The sequence below is a fragment of the Typopeltis vanoorti genome, chromosome 25 (assembly GCF_054136105.1).
Source record: "Typopeltis vanoorti isolate ZY-2024b chromosome 25, IOZ_Tvanoo_1.0, whole genome shotgun sequence".
NCBI classification, from domain to species: domain Eukaryota; kingdom Metazoa; phylum Arthropoda; class Arachnida; order Uropygi; family Thelyphonidae; genus Typopeltis; species Typopeltis vanoorti.
The window spans coordinates 39,424,154-39,442,590 of NC_143573.1; the positions used below are offsets into that span (position 1 = coordinate 39,424,154).

General features: G+C 34.8%; 1 protein-coding gene across 3 annotated transcripts in view; it reads right to left on the minus strand.

Annotated features, from left to right (window-relative positions):
• LOC150092677 (putative inactive 1-aminocyclopropane-1-carboxylate synthase-like protein 2) overlaps window positions 1-18,437 on the minus strand; it is a 244,260-nt gene that overhangs the window by 188,086 nt on the left and 37,737 nt on the right. For all 3 annotated transcript variants that reach the window (XM_090414510.1, XM_090414509.1, XM_090414507.1), the window contains exon 3: window positions 7,663-7,722. In XM_090414510.1, the coding sequence (XP_090270636.1) occupies window positions 7,663-7,722 (60 nt within the window). The remainder of the gene's footprint in view (window positions 1-7,662; window positions 7,723-18,437) is intronic.

The window sequence follows — 18,437 nt, forward strand, 5'->3', positions numbered from 1 at the left end:
ATGGAGTTGAATAAGGGAAATGTCTACTCAGTGATATTGCTAGACTTTGCAAAAGCATTTAACAAGATTCCATGTAGAACTCTATTGCATAAATTGAAGAAAATGGGGATGGATATAAATCTGGTGAGTTGGATTACAGGGTGGCTGATGGACAGATATCAAAGTATAATTTATGGAAGATCCGAGTCCAGAAGAAGGCAAGTGATTGATGGTGTACCATAGGACTCGGTACTTGGGCTTGTTTTGTTTAATTTGTATATCAAAGATATAGGAAATGATTTGACAGGAAATATTCATTTATTTGCTGATAATGTTAAACTAGGAAGAGCAATGATAAATGAAGGTGATGCAGAAGTTCCTGCAAGAAGACTTAAACAGACTAGAAATATGAACAAAGGTAAATGGCTGTTAGTTTAATGTGGCCAAGTGGAAGGTGATGCACTTTAGTCAGAAGCTGTGTACTATATTGATGGAACTTAACTGCAGGAAACTGATAAGGCCAGAGAGTTGAGTGTGATTGTGGACAGGAAGTTGAAGTTTAGCGGCATATTGCAAATATAACCAAAACAGCACATCAGATTATGTGGTTGTTGAAGAACAGACTAACAAGCAGGGATATAGACGTTATTGTTCCCCTACATAAGGCTTAATATATAATATGTAGTGCTTTAAAGTAGCGTGCAGATCTGGACTCCTGGATTCCGTGGTGAAGAAGTTGTGGAGAGGATCCAGAGACAAGTGACAAAGATTGTGATGGGTCTGTGGAATGCTCTCTATGAGAATAGACTGACAGTCTGTAGGCTTCAAAAATTGGCTATAGACAAAAAGAGGAGACACAATAGACGCATTTAAGTTATTAAAGGGGTTTAAAGGATTGACACCGAAGACTTTTCAGTACTGATAATATTGGAATCTTGACAGATAACAATTGGAATTTGCTTACTTTTAATGATAATGCAGTAAGTAATGGTCTAACTTTTTCATGTAGTACTACCATAATTATCCTGTACAACCCCTGAGGGTACATATCAGGAATTTGATGATGATGACTTTCAGTACATGCCAAAAGGAAGAGAACAAGGGATCACCAGTGGAAGTTATGTAAGAGTGCAGTCGAGGGTGTTAAGATTAGAATTTTTGCTTGGAGTGAATGAGTGGAATGGGTTGCCAGAGGTGGTTGTGAATGTTTCATTAGTCAATGAGTTTATTTAAGTGTTGTGTGAATAATGGATCTCCCACAATGAGTCTTCTTACTCCATGGAGATACCTGTGTAGTAATACCAATGATAATAATAAATCATCATCAACAATCTCAAAGGGGAAAAGGAAACTGAAGTAGTAATATTCAGCCAGAAATGCTTAAATATGGAGGTATAATAGTTTTACAGTGATGCATAATTTATAAAGCCTGGTCAGAAGGTCAAATTTCAGGTGATTGGAGTAGAACTTTCATAGTATTCATCTTCTTTGTCCTCACCAATATCCCATTTTACTTGGGGTAGGCTCTCCTAGTCCATAATCACCAGGATATTCTTTTGGGTTGTTCAATGTCTGTAATTGGGCATAGTAGCCATCTATAAAAAAGGAAATATACCGAATGTGAGAATTACAGAGGAGTTTCATTACCAAATATTCTGGGAGATTTATGCAAGCATATTTGAGACAAGCTTTTTAACACATCATTCTTGTTCTAAGACAAGATCAGATATCTCTTCACCAAGTCTGGTTTACTAGCTTGGTTGGATGAATGGTTAGCTTAGCTGGTCTCCAACCAACAGCTTGCAGATTCAAATTTGGCTGTGGGCATGGATGTTTGTGAATATCTTTAAGGTGGAGATGAATTTAATCACCCAGTGCAAGACCATTGCCCCACTTACTGAAAGCTTTTTGGACTATGCAAAAATTAAATATACATGTGAAAAAATTAATAATAGAAAAAATGTTTAGCTCACTTACAACTTTCTGTGAGTGGGAGCTACATTAAAAAAAAACTTTGCATCCAGATCTGTCTTGTACAATACACTGTACCTAGAGCTTTCTGAGCCTGACAATAGAAATGGTCTCAATGAAACCAAAATGGAAATAACCTGATAAATTTTAATAAGGATACTAAAGATGCATTTCATAATACCATTCTAGTATGGTGACACTATTCATTATAACATTTCAACCATTTCTGGCATATATACACAAAATTTTGTTTCGACCATAAGAAAGTTCCAACTGAAATGATAAATTTTATTGGTAACCTTAAATACATCAAGCAAGAGAGAAATCATTATCATTTCTGAATCATTTTGTTAATAAAAACTGAAATATAATAGAGAGATAATAATATATCCTTCATCAAGATGTCATCAGTTATAATAATTATTGTTATTATGGATGCCTCCATGAGGTCTGTAGACTCATTGCAAGAGGTCCACTAGCATTCCGAAAACCAAATAATAACCTTCATTTGCATACTTCTGTCATACTTTGATTTGAACTTGATCACTATCACAGTGCTCACAGCTGACTCTGACAACCCATTCCACTCATTCACCACTCTCCCAGTGGAAAATGTAGTCTTCACTCCCTAGCTAACTAGGGAGTGAAGACTACAAATTCTTTCTTAATTTCCAGGATGACCCCTAGTTCTCCCATGTACTGAAAATTTTCATCTGTGTCAATCCTAACCTTTAAGTAACATATGTCTCTATCATATTCGACCTTTCCTCCTATCTGCCAATTTCTGTAATCCACAAATCATAAGTCTATTCCCATAGCCCTGCTACCATCTTGGTCACCTGCTTCTGGATCCTTTACACCTCTTCTACATCTCCAAGGATAGGTGACCAGATCTTGACCAGATCTGTGTGCAACAGTCAAGGTGGGACCTTGATTATTGCACATGTATCAAGGCCTTATAAAGAGGTATGATGACTTCCTTATCTCTGCTTTTTAGTGTGTTATTTAATAACCAGGTAATTCTGAGTTAGTTTAGTGACTTTTGCAATATGGCCTCTGAACTTTAACTTACGGTCTACTATCACCAGCAGATCCCTAGTACAAAGCTGATAATCTTTACATCCCAAAATGCATAACCTTATATGTTGCCACATTAAACTGACAGCCATTCTTCTTTTCCCATACTGTTAGTCTATACAAGTCATCCTGTAAGATCTTCATGTCACCCTTATTAGCTATTACTCTACCCAGTTTTGCATCATCAGCAAATAACAAGTTAAGAGTGGCTTGAGTATAAAGCCCTGTAGCACAACACTACTCACACACACCTTCTCCTGCACTCAATTCCTCCATAAACTACTATCTGATGTCTATCCATTAGCCGCCCTTTTATCGACCTCACCAGATTCATATCCAAGTCTATTTGCTCCAGTTTATGTAACAAATGTGGGGTACTCTGTCAAATGATCAGTCGATAATTTGCTACTTCTGTCTTAGAGTTTCCTTTATGCAATGGAATTATTTTGCTCTCTTTCTATTCCCTTGGGACTATCCCAGAGCTGAGACTCAAATTAAACAATGTGGTCAAAGGGACTGCCAGTACCCCAGCACATTCTCATAATATGGAAACTGATATCCCATCTAATCCCACAGCTGTATTCATATCAAGATTGTATAAGATCTTGTACACCTCTGCTTCAATATCATCTCTTGTCACATCTGTTACTGCAATATGCTTCCCTACTATCAAGCATTCATCAAAATTATTATACCATGGTCGTTCTTCCTTTTACTTGCCACATACTGAAAGAACTCCTTTGGATTATCTTTGGCTTGCTCAGCTAATTTCATCTCATAAATCTTTTTTTTCCTTCCTTACCATACCAGTCACCCAACCTGTGGTTTTTACTGCCCATAAGAATGCTGATAGACTTTCTCTTTAAATGTCTTCCACAAACTCTCTTTTTTTTTTTTTAGCAACTCATGCTTAATGATGTTACTCATCCACTTAATTCCTACTTGTGAATATGCATATTATTTACCAATATTTCATTCTTCTCAAAGGTACAATTTCATGAATACTTTACTAACCAAGGTTCATAATCTTTCCCTTCATTTCAGAAGGGCTATAATCCTAATAAAGTAGAATCTGCTTATTGTGATCGCAGATAATATTATCAATCGGCTATTATTATCAAAATCAGCCGGTCCCAAAGCACACCGTTTAAAACGAATTAGAAATAATCTATCTATTATAATCAAACTAATAGATAAGCTTAGGCGTTGATGGTTATTCATGACTTATTTTTCACGGTATTAACAACACCACAAACACTTTTATCAACAAAGATGTTTTATTAACGCTAATATTTCGCTGATTTTCAACTCAGCATCATCAGAGCACAACACACATGTAAACGCGACGGTGAGTGAGTGAGTGAAACAATATAATTGCAAAAGATCTCAAGTCCTATTTTTGGCGCCCTCTAACGGAAAAAAATTAAAAAAAATAAAAAAAATAAAAAAAATAAAAACCAGCAGTCATCCAGAAGTTTTTCTTAGGATATCCTACGAAAAACTCCTGGATAACTGCTGTTTTTTTTTTTTTTTTCGTTAGAGGGCGCCAAAAATAGGACTTGAGATCTTTTGCAATTATATTGTTTCACTCACTCACTCACCGTCGCGTTTACATGTGTGTTGTGCTCTGATGATGCTGAGTTGAAAATCAGCGAAATATTAGCGTTAATAAAACATCTTTGTTGATAAAAATGTTTGTGGTGTTGTTAATACCGTGAAAAATAAGTCATGTATTATAATCAAAGTTCCGGTTATTGTTATCAAAATCCTCGAATGTTTAGCCTCTTGCGTCTCAGAATTCTGAGAAATAAGGTTTAATCAGGAGAAAATTTGACAGAGAATATTTGTCTAAATCTGACTTTTGTTAATCTTCTTTTAATCTTATATCTTCCAGGCAAATGCAGGTAGGTAATCTTAATCTTTTTTTAATCTTAATCTTCCATAAATCTTCGAGGCAAATGCAGAAATGTAGGGGGGGGGGAATATAAATACAGTCTAATTGTGATTTTTCAAGTTTATTTTCATGATCTCTTTCAATAAGCGAATTTGACTTTAAGTGCTTGTTAAAACAGCCCTTAGCATTATGGCGGAAGCAAGTAAAAAACGTAAAGCTTTATCTTTTTAAGAAAATCAAAGAATTCTGGAGTGCTATGATAAGTTGCCCAAAACAAGTTAGCGTAGTGCAGCTATACATTTAAAAATTTCACAAGCACTCTTGTGTAAGATCTTAAAAACAGATCAAACATTGGAACTTCAGCTCTTACTAATGAGAACATGGATCAGAAGAGAGCCCAATGTGGTAAGGATACTCAAGTTGAATCAGCATTAAAAATTTGGTTTAGTAATGTTCGTGAAAAGAATGCTTCGATTAATGGGCCTTTGATGCGTCAAAAAAGCAGAAGAACTTGCAAAAACAATGGGCAAAGAAAATTTCACAGCAAGTGATGGATGGTTTAATAGATGGAAAAAGCTAGAGAATATTATGTATAAGTGTATTCAATGTGAAGAAAAAAGTGCTGATTTTTTTAACAGCTGATGCGTGGATTAAGACCGAGTGACCAAAATTATTGCTGAATATTCTCCCAAGGATATTTATGATGCAGAGGAAACAGGACTATTTTCGTGCAAATGCCTGGGCATACTTATTTGTTTAAAAATGAAAGTACTAAAGGATTTAAATCTTCAAAAGAGCAAGTGACTTGTTGTGCTAATATGAGGGGTGAGAAATGAGAGCTCCTAGTTATTGGAAAAAGTAAAAATCCTCAGTGTTTTAAAGGTGTCAAAAGTTTGCCTGTTGATTACTGTTCTAGTGCAAATGCTTGGATGACTAATGACATTTTTGACAATTGGTTAGTTAAGGATCTTAAATTAAAGGGTGAAATGGTCTTGTTAGTAGACAACTGCACTGCACACACAAACAATTTATTGTTAAAGAATGTCAAAGTAATTTTCTTGCTTTTGAACACCACATCGTTAATTTAACCATGTGATGAAGGTATCATACGAGCTTTTTAAAGCTTATTACTGCATGGAAATTCATGCGAGAATTATAGCTGAACACTTGATTACATAAAAGACCAATCTGATGCAAGTGCAAAAAAAGATTTCCCTTCTTGATGGATTGCATTTTGTAGCAATATCATGGCAGCAAATCTTAGAGGAGAAGACTATTGAAAACAGCTTCCAAAAAAAGTGGACATTTTAAGACAAACTCTGAAACTTCTTCTTCCAAAAAATTTGAATATCTTACAAATGAAATTTTTGATAAAATCCCAGACAGTATGTCAAAAAAAGAATTTGAAAACTGGTTGAATATTGATAATGTTGAAGTGGTGGCTACAATGACAGTGTCAGAAATATGTCAAGCTGCTTCCAATGAGAACTAATAGAAGAAAGTGAACCTAATAGAAGTATAGAAGAACAAATTTTAGAAGCTCCTCCAACCAATGTCCAAATGCAAGAAGCTCCACGAATACTTTGTCACGATATGCAGCATAGAGTGACAAACTTCGAAAGACATTATGAGTATAAGCAATTTATTGATGAACTACTATATTCATAGACATGAAAGACATGACAGACACTAGATAAGTTTTTAAAATAAATTTTATGTTGCTTATTAAAACGTTGTTTATAACAATAAATTAAATTAAATAATGTTCATAAGAAATAAATTGAAATAAATAATGCAATTTTTTTATATCCTTTGCTTAATGTTATCAGTCAGTTATTGTTATCGAAAAGCGACTGTCCCAAAGTGATCACAATAAGAAGCATTTACTATATTACTAAAAAAATTATTAATATGTATTTAAATTTTTTTACTAAGTCAATTAATGTGACGTCATTAGACAAGTAGCCTAGTTGTGAAGATGCTTCATGTGCAAACTTTGATGCTTATGTTTGGCTAAAGGATTAAAAAAAATATATTTTCTTGGCAAGCTTAATTTAAAATTGATAAGTTCAGATATACACCCTCTACCCACTGTGATGTATACTGATTTTCAATTTTGTATGTAAAAAATGTTTCTTAACGTGTTGCCTTCTAAAAAGAAATTTCAGTTTAACAATCACTTTGATACCTAGTAATAAAATCAGCCAATCATCTTCAAAGATAAACAACTCAACTTTCTCTATCTAAAGTCTATTAAGTTGCATTGCTTTTTTGCATAATTTATCCTACTTTGACCAGACTAATAGACAGGCAGAGGAGAGGATATCAGGATTATTAAACCACAAACATCTTGATGTAACATGGAGTGAACACTAGTAGTAGGATTCTCTGGTCAAATACCAAATTATTACACAGTGCATTCAAGTATGAACATTTATTCAATGAAATTTCAGAAGCTTGACTCACTATCCAAATTGTAATTGCAGCGATAGACATGCTTTACCCAAAAAATATGGGGATTTGTTGGAAATAAGTATTTCGCCTTCATAATTAATTAATACAACTTTATCTTTGATTACACCTAATCTTTACAAACAAGTTAATATTTTTCATCATTTATTGTGACTGTACTTTATACTATGCTATGTTTCCAAACAGCATATCATTTTAACCCATTAATTTGTAGCTTAACTAATCTGAATTTCAAACAAAAGAAAACAGACTTATATGAAGTAGCTTACCTTTACATACAAGATATCATTGCACAAATTATTGACAGCTGTGCCCATATTTATATAACCCTAAAACAATGAAAAAACATACCAACGTGAAACAATGTTTGCTATTAACAAAAGGAAATTTAATCAAAAAAAAAAGATAAAAGAACAATTAAATTGTTCTTTTATTTCCTGCAATTTTACCTTAATCATTCGCTACTGCATATGTCAAAAATAAATAATCCATTATAATATTCTAAATTGAATGGACAATGGCAGATTACCAAAACTATTGCACAGATATCAATTTAATAATTAGTCGAGTCTTGTGACTCCGTGGAGGTCTTGAATCATAATAACAATAATATAAAATAAATGAAAAAAAAAAGTATTGGATGACTAAGAAAGCAATGACATAAGACTGAAACATGCAACTTGGCCTATAATCATGATCAACAGAAGAAGATAACATGAATTTGTGTTAGACTGATAATTCAAAACCTACACATACTGACCCCTTATGCAGATGTACTTAAACATCACTTACACAGGGTATATACAAAATACTTGGTCACATACATCACCACAATAGTTCTAGGCAACTATTTAAGAATGCTGCTGGTCAGTAATCATCAATAGTGATGATCATAATGGGAAAAACAAAGGATCTTTCGGAGTTCGATAAAGGACTTATTATGAGAATGAGATCACTGTCATCTGAGAAGGCTGATATGGACAAACAGACTTCTTCCTGTATGCAGCAACTGACCGAAGCATTTAACGAAACTGTTCCTGACCCATATCTCATCAAACTATGTGTATGAAATTGAAGAGGATCAGTATTGACAGCTGCATGTCTATATGAAAATCACTGATTTCTTTCTACAGTGGTTCATGACTTTTACAAAGTACAAAGTGTACTCCAATAAGTCGCAGTACACACTGTACTATACGACAGTAGGCAGAGAGCCTCAAAGCAACGAACCCAGCTTGCCTTGTAAACACAACTCAAGGTTCTGGAGGAAGTGTCATGGTGTGGGGTGTTGGTGCAGAATGGGTCCCCTGATATTGCTGGAAGGTTGGGTGTCCTCCAAGGAATATCTGAACATTGTCGCTGATCATGTCCTGTAATGTTAACTTTTTACCCAGTAGGTGAAAGTTGTTTCATGGACAACAATGCTATTGTCCAACACACAAGAATTGTTCAGCAGTGGTTCAGCGAGGATGACAGCAACCTGCAGCATCTTCTCTGGCCACCACAAAGCCCAGATCTGAACTCCATTGAGAATGTATGGGACATGTTAGAAAATCAGATCTGGGAACAAAATCCTCTTCCATCATATATGAGCCAGTTAAAGGCCTGTCTGGCGAATGCCTGGTATGCTGCAGATGTAGATGCAACCCAACCAACACCTTGTGGAATCTATGAAAAGCTAGATATGTGCTGTAATTCAGGCTAAACGGGATCCCCAACATGGTGTTAAATAAAAGTTTCTAATTCAGTGGCCAGTATATGTACATATAACTTCAGATACAAAAGTGCATTTCATTTTAAATATTAAAGCAGGTACAAAAGAAGAACGGCGACTCTATAATAAAACGTGCTACAGATGAGAGAGTTATAACATTGAGTTTTCCTGGAGCGAAAATTAAAAATATAAAGCAAGTAATTCAAAAACAGAAAAGAAAAGTAAACGAAATCGTAGTTGTAGTAGGTACTAACGATTTCACTGGCAATGAGTTCAGTATGAGAGAGGACATGAAAGGGTTGCTGGAAGAGGCGACAGTGAGAAAGTGAAAATCATTAGTATTTTACCTCGCTATGATAAAAATGAATTAAAAAGAAAGGCTATGATGGCAAACAATTTGATGTGTAGGCTATGTAGAAGGAATGGATGAGAGTTTTGGATGTGTGGAGTGAGTTTGAGGGAAGATTGGATTTGTATAAGAGGGATGGCCTACACCTGAATGCGTTTGGTACTAGGAGTGTGAAACAACTAATAATTACTATGAGACCTAACACAGAGAGTCAGGGAAACTAAATTATAAAGGGAGGAATGGTGTGAATGTGAGTGTAAGAGCGACAATGGTATATAACTGTGTTCATGATGGGAATGGGCTTTGTCATTTCTATTAGGTGATGAAGAAATGCATCACCTAATAGAAAAGGTGAGCATGAAAAGAGTAATCATAATGGGGGACTTTAATTATCCAAATATTCATTGGGTAGCAGTAGAATCTCATGAGAAGAATGAAAATGCATTTATTGAGCTGTCGTGGGACAACTTCCTCAAGCAGCATGTGTCAGAAGGAACTCGAGGTCAAAGAGTGTTAGATTTGATTATAGTGTCAGAGGGCGTTTCAGTTAAAGATGTAACTATTATGCCTCCAGTTGGCGACAGTGATCATGCAGTACTCACTTGGGAAGTGACTAAGTTTATGAATGTTCCATTCAGAAAAGATTGCATGCTGAACTACAAAGCAGGAAATTATGACCAACTGAGGAGTATACTAAGTTCAGCGGAATGGGATCAGTTGCTGGTATTGCTGGATGAAAAGAATATCGACAGTGCATGGGAAGCATTTAAACAATACTTAAATGATGCGATATCAGAATGTGTCCTGAGAGTTCGAAGAATAAATAGAGTAGGAGTCAAATGGATGTGTAATCTTATTAAGCAAGAGATTCGTAAGAAAAGGAATCTGGAAGGAATATTGTTTGCATAGGGATGATGTCCGTTATGAATGTTATAAGCAGCAGGCTAGAATAGTCATAACTGCTGTACGGAAAGCAAAGTCGGATTATGAAAAGAAACTGGCTCTGTGTGCTAAAGACAACCCACAAGAATTCTATCGATATGCTGCAAGTAAAAGAAAGAATGAATATGAAAGAATAACTCTTCTAAATCCAGATGGCGTGAGGGTTACAGATGCAGAAGAGGTTGTTCAGTTAATGAGTGACCATTTCGTTAAAAGCTATCAACCTGGTGAACACAACATTGAGCTCACTGTTACCTCTTCACTAGATGAAGAAACGCAGGTGTGTGAGGCCAAGACATTAGAGCTGTTGCACAAACTGAATAAGAATTCAGCAACAGGGAATGATGGAATATCAGCGCGTGTGCTAAACGAGTGTTCAGCTGAAATGGCTATTCCTTTGACCAAGATGTTTAATATGATTCTCAGAACAGGAAAGATTCTGCAGGAATGTATGGTAATTCCATTGCACAAGGGTAGTGTAAAGACTGATGTCCAACTATCGACCAATTAGTATCTCAGAAGTGGTGGTGAAGATTTTGGAAAAATTGGTTAGGGTCTGCATTCAGAAATGGGTTGACAGTGAATCTCTACTTTGCAATGAACAACATGGGTTTACTAAGGGAAAGTCATGTTTTAGCAACTTGCTCACATTCTATAACAATGTTACCATTGAACTAGACAAGGGGAATGGATAAACCATGATACTTTTGGATTTTGCTAAGGCTTTTGACAGAATACAGCATGGCAGACTGCTGTATAAATTGGAGAAAATTGGTTTGGGTTATACAATATTAGCATGGATAAGAGGATAGCCGACTGACAGATATCAAAAAGTGGTATATGGGGGATCTGAGTCTGCAAGGTTTAAGGTAACAAGTGGAATAACATTGAACCAAGCATTAGGATCAGTGCTTGGTTTACTGTTAATCAATTTGTACATCAATGATATTCGGAAGGATTTGACATGCGACATACAGTTATTTGCTGATGATGCAAAGATAGGTAGGGTAATCAGGAATGCTATTGATATGCAGTCTTTGAAGAATGATTTGAATAGGCTGGAATTGTGAGCATGGGAAAATGGGTGTCAATTCAATGTCAGTAAATGTAAAGTCATTTACTTCGGCATGATTAAATATTCAATGTCGTATTATATTGGTGGGATTAGGCTAGAAGAAAATGATGAGGCTAGGGATCTTGGAGTGTTAATAGATAGGAAGTTAAAGTTTAGGAGCCATGTGGCAACGATTGCAAATAAAACTCAAAAGAAAATTGCAATGCTGAAACGAACATTCACATGTAAAGATAAGGATGTTATTTTGCCTCTTTACAAGGCCTTGATAAGACCTCACTTGGACTATTGTGTGTAGCTCTGGTCTCCTGGTCAGTGGTGCACCCAGGATTTAAATTTTGGGGGGGGGGGGAGTTGAACAGATAAAAATATTTTTAATACAATGAATTTGCATTAAAAATATTTTTATCCGTTCAACTAAAATTCGTTAAATTTCATTCATTCAATAATATTCATTAAAAAAATTCATTAGGTGATTATAAAAATTTATTTAAAGAATAAAATCCAGTTTTCTTTTCTTTTTACAAAGCTCTTGAATTATTTCAGTCGTGGTTACATTAATCTCTCATGTGTGTATATATATAGCAAAGCCAGTCTGTTCAATCGTGATTGTGTCATGGTAGATTTTAAATAGGTTTTTAAAAGGCATAAGTCAGAAAATGACCTTTCACTGACACATGTTGTTACCGGAAGCATTGCAAATATTTTTAATAAGTTATAGATGTTAGGATATATCATTTTGTCACACTTTGAAACTGCATCAATGGCATTTTTGGATGGAGCTATTGCAAACGGTTTTTCAAATTTCTTATACCACAACTTGAATTCGGTGTTCAAAATTGCTGGATACATTAATCTTATATAAGACAAATCACTGGCATAAAATTCACACAATTGACAAAAATCTTCCATTGCACTTGTTGTTGGAGTATCTTTTCCATTTGGTAGAAGAGAAAAAAATATATTTCAAAATGTTGCAGTGCCAAGTGAAACGTTCATGAAGTTGAGTCAATATTTGGTCAATAAATGGAATGAAATAGTTCTGAAATATTCTTTACAGAATCGGCTGGAAAATTGGACTTAATGTTTGTTTTGATGAAGTCTTTGGCTTTTTAATGTCAATATTAAAATTATTGCCTTTTATACATGCTTCATCGTAAATATCTTTAAATGAAGAATCTGGTGTTTCACGAACGGTATTTAATTGAGCCACAACATCATCAACAAAATTTAGGGCAATTAAGAGGTCACTGTCAGATTTTTGCATTATTTTAGACAATGGTAAGGTGCACGCAAATATTTTTTGCAAGCTAAATAAAGATATTATAAATCTTAAAAGATATTACTATTATAATATTATAAACAACAAGGACGTCCTGTCTTTTAGGAGTATTGAAGAAATTGTGTACCTTTCGAATTATGCCAATGCAATTTCTTATTTGTCACAGATATAGCATTTCCAAATGCCAAATTCAAACTATGTGATGCACAATGAACATATAAAGCTTGCCGATATTATTATTACATAACATCTCCAGGTAGTCCAAAGACATATCGAGGAAGGGCACCTACTCTACAACTCTCTGTCTTCACCAACCACAACTACAGTTATCTACACCAGTGCTTCCCAAACTTCTGGATGTCAGGGCCCCCTTTGCAAAAATTAAAATATTTCACGGCCCCCCTCGAAATAAAATCGTAATAGAGAGATATATTATTATAATATTTATTGTATTTATATTCAATACAAAACATTCACAGCGAATATTGCAAAAATCAAATGCATATATTACATTTTTTGCCTCTTACCGTTTGGTTCTGAAGACGATGCAGGCTGTTCTGGTAAAATATGAAATACTGTCCTTTTTTTGAATCTGTTTCTGCTTCTTCTGATTGTTCGCGGGAATTTTTTTATTTTTTTATCAGCCACTTATCCATCTCAGGGTTAAATTTTTTAACGTAGAATAGATCAAATAATATCACCACTTACTGATACTGGCACGCCACAGACTGATAACATGAAATTAGTGAATATTACCTGAATAAGGGAATCCCCGGACCAGGAACATTTTTCTCTTTTGTGACTTTTCTCCCTTTACGGTAATTAAGCCTAACGCGAAACAGACAGCAAAGGCAGGTTATTAAAACGTGCATATGATTGGTGCGGTATTAACAAAAGACCGCGCAACCGAAAGATAAAAGCATAGCTGACAATTGAGTTGAAATGCTAACTCTCTTCAACCGAATTCCATATGTGAAACTGCCATAACATTCATTATATATATATATATTACTTAGTTTTAACACTTTTACGAATTTTAACACGTTCGGTTGAATTTTATTGCTGCTTGCGAAATCGAATTCACACACATCTAATTAATAACAATAGTTTTTAGTTAGATACTGTGTTTGCCCATGCAACATATGGTTTTGTTTCAGTCTATACAGCATAGTTTCTGTATGAGGGGATATGTGATTCATTAATTAGTGTTTTTATCCCAGTTGTCTCTAATTGCACTACTTGTTGAGAAATATATTACACAGACTCCTCATACGTTATTCACTGGCATAATAAAAGTACTTGTTTTTATTGCCTCTGCAGTATAGTGTTCTGTTAGGGAGGGCGTGTTGTTTACCACTGCAAGCGAGTTACTATCTCCCCACATGAACTTGTTTAAGCTTTTTTTCATGTGTGAAGTATATGCGAAACTTTTATTGGTAACAGAAAACTAGCTCGGATGACAGTGATAATATGAAACGAGTTTTGATATGTATATAAAGTCAATATCAACAGTCCCTGATTACGAACACATGATGAAATGGACAGGAAGATTTGGAGCTTCCCTGGAGAGCATTCGAAGTAAATACAATTAACCACTGCTTTGAAATGAAACATATGAATAAGCAATATTTACTAATATTCATTAAGTGCCGAAATACGCAGGAAGCAAAGTTTGTGAACCAACACCAATGTGTGAATTTTTCCATTAAAATATAAAAAATAACAAAAAAGAAATAAATAATAAAAGTTAAAGACATTTCTTTTAAAATAAAAAAATCTACTCAGTCTTAAAACATTTTAAATTTGTTTTCATTATTTCACGGCCCCTCAACAAAACCTACAGCCCCCAAGGGGGCCGCGGCCCACAGTTTGGGAAGCGCTGATCTACACCAACGCTATCTACCGCTGACCACTACCACTAGTATTTTCACAGACAATCACAAACATCCATGCACATGGCGGGATTTGAACTCTCAGCCTTTTGGCTGGAGAGTCGGCCAACCAGGTCAGATATACAGATAAAAAATTTAACTTTGTGGATAAAAATTAAAACAAAGTTTTAATTTTTATTAAACAAATAAATAAAATGATTCGCTCTGCAGCAATAAAATTCAACCGAAAGTGTTAAAATTCGTAAACGTGTTAAAACTAAGATATATATATATATATATAGTGAATGCTGTTATGGCAGTTTCACATATTATTGGAATTCGGTTGAAGAGAGTTAGCATTTCAACTCAATTGTCAGCTTGCTTTTCGCGCGATTTCCAAAAAATATATAAATACTGGAGTTAACTCACAACACATTTTGTCTAAGTATTACTTAGCACTTCCGAAGATATACTGAGCCTTGGTTGAAGGAGGAAAACCTTCAACAATAAAAATCAATACACAACAACCAATTGGTTGAAATGTGGTCATGTGGATAACACATGTTCACTTCAAATCTGACAAAACAGCAAGGGAAGGTGGAAGCAATAAAACCATATTGTTTTTCACTTCTCCCCTCTTTTATTACTCGTCATTCTGCCGCTACAAATTAAAACAGTGGCAGAATGTTCATGGAATTAACATTCTGTCGCTATTTATTTTTTTAAGTATTCATTTTATTTAATAATTTTTACTTAATCAATTTTAATTTGTTTTGTTTGGATAATTAAAATATATAATTTGTTTGGTTAATTTAAGCCTGTGGACCACCTGTCTCATCGTCATGGACCACCTGTGGTCTGCAGACCATAGGTTGAGAAACATGCTATAGGGTTCTCTCACCTTATGTGACTCTTAATTCATAAGCATTTTTGAAATAGAAGACATGACACAACATAAATAAAAAATTAATTTTAATTAGGAAAAGTATTTTGGAAAATTTTCTAGTGTTTTTTAACTTTTTCTTTTGGAGGGACCAGGGTCCCTTGACTCCCATCCCTGGGTGTGCCACTGCTCCTGGTTTCCATTGTGATTCTGATATATTGGAGAGATAGTACAAAGGAGAGTGTTAAAAATGGTATCAGGATTCTGGAATACTGATTATGAAGACAGATTGAGAATTTGTCGATTGCAGACACTAGCAAACAGGAGAAAGAGGGGTGATATGATTGAGACTTATAAACTTCTGAAAGGGTCATACAGGATTTCAACTGATGGAATTTTTCAATTTATGGAGGGTGGGAAAAGGACGAGAGGTCATCCTTGGAAGCTGAGAATGAAGGCCGCCAAGAAGGGTGTGAGGGCTAGATTTTTCTCTCAGAGGGTGGTACGTGATTGGAATGGATTGCCATTGGATGTTGTGAGTGCAAACAGTGTGAATGAATTCAAGAATAAGTATGATAGCTGGTGTGTAGTATGTGGCCTCCCTCAATGAGTCTGACTCCCTGGAGGTCTCTTAATAATAATAATAATGCTACTACATGACTAATTCCAAATTGTGTGGTTATCTTAAATTCACTTTCAAACTTGTATTCAAGCACAATGACAGCATGTAATTCCATTCAATATAATCTTCACTAATTAAAAAGAGCCTCATATATATTGTTAAAAGTGCATTTACCTTGCCTGAAGAAAATTTGGCACATGATGTCTCACAAACTTCCAGCTTTGCTTAATGATGTTTCCCAAGAATTCATAAAAAAAAATCACCTGTTTACTTGGACAAATGAAGTCACTAAATAGATGAAGCTAGTTCACAACAGTGAGCAGGCCTGTCACATAATATCACTAATCTCTGTATAGGTCTTGTAGCTCATTTTGTCCTCTTTCAAAACAAAACATTATATTGGGATCTGCTCTCTGTCCATGTGCCAATTTTTATGCAGAATAAAATCACTGTATTAACACAGGACAACTTGAAACAAAATGTGGATATGCTATGTAGATATTTTTCCTGTTGTCTTATGGCTGAGAAATTTTTTTTTTCTCATCTGAATCGGATTCAGCCCCAAATCGACTTCACCAATCAAAAAATAATTAACTGCCTTGTGTGTTTGGATATTATTAATTAATAAACTCCACAGGGCAAAAATGTCATTTTTTTTTTCATCTTTACAATGTCTATCTACATTGACAGACAGACATCATTCCACTTCTCACCATTATCCTTCAGAAATGGTGACTACAGCCAGAACCATAGCCAACAAAGTTACTTCAATTTACTCCTCTGAAAGTTTCCTACATCCAGAAAACATCTTTATGAGTGGATATAGCATAAAGAATTAAAAATATTATTTACAATTTCCCAAAATACAAGTCATTCATTACAGTGGGAAAATGGCATCAACTGACACCAAAGATAAGTTACTACCTTAAAAACTCAGGACTACACCATTTTCTAAAAAAAAAAAAAAAATTTTTTTTTAAATTCAGCTTTCTAAAGGATTTTGGCAACTTTTTTTTTATTCTTTATATGGCTTTCACCCACAAAAGTTTTATTTTTATTATTATTATTTGTAAACCTATAGTACTGTCATATGGTGGATGGGCTAAGGATTTTTTTTTTCTATTTTTGATTGATTTTATATATATGTTTTGTATTTTTATTCATTTTTTACCTGGTCCAGAAACCCTACTCTAGAGACCAAACATGGAACATTTTTCAAGCAATTTCAGGCCTCCAATAAGTGAGGCTGTGGTCTCACACCAGACAATGAAATTCATCTCCCATTTAAAGACAATCACAAACATTCATGCCTATAGTGGAATCGAACCCACAGCCTGTTAGGCAAAAAGTGAAAACACTAACCACTCAGACAACCAGGACAGTGACTTGAATTCATATCCTGGTGTATAATGTTCCTTGCTTATGTAAGATTTCTTATTTTGGATAAACTGGTAGATATGCAACCTGTGGTGCAATTACAATTATCATGATCCACATACACAATCCTATATGCACAATCTACTTTTTTGAGCCTAATAAAAGCATTTATAGGCCTTTAACTGGTCCTGTAAGGTTCCCTCTTCGCATGCTGATGTCAGCATTTCACAGTAGTCAATAACAGTTTCACCACTAAATACAATCATTTTTTATTTTATTCGTGTGGGGTTCCCTCCCCTCGTTCCTCGACCACCCCTTAGGACTGGTTGCAAATTAGCAAATCAGGTTTCTTCACCTGATTTGCTAATTTCTGCTCATATTGCACTTTTGTTGTCCTTACTGAATCACTCTCCTAGCTTTTGCTTTATACTGTTCATGTAACTCATTATTACCATTATTACTGCCTCCAAGGTGATTCTTATTCCAGATTTCATGCTTAATCCCATCATTTGGAAAAAAATCAACTGGAAAAGCACCTGCTCTTTACACCGCACAAAAACCTAGTACGAAAGGAAATTTAAGGAGTCCTGCGAAATCCTGATAACCATCCAAATATCAACAACAAAGATGGCATGAAAATTCCAAGGATCTGGATGGCACACATTCAGCCTACCTAATATGCAAGATCCAGCATAAGTCAGGACTCTAGCCAATCCTCAGATAACACTAATAATAGGACTCTAGCGTTGATGTATAATTTTTTAAAAAATTTTTTTTATTTTATTTTCTATTATTTTTTATTATATATATATATATATATATTTTATTTATTTTTTATTTTTCCATTAGAGGTCAGGCCAACAATTGTTGTAGTGGTTGATCAGTATCTTGAACAAACCAGTTTGATTGTAGTATAGCTTGTTTCCTGTGTA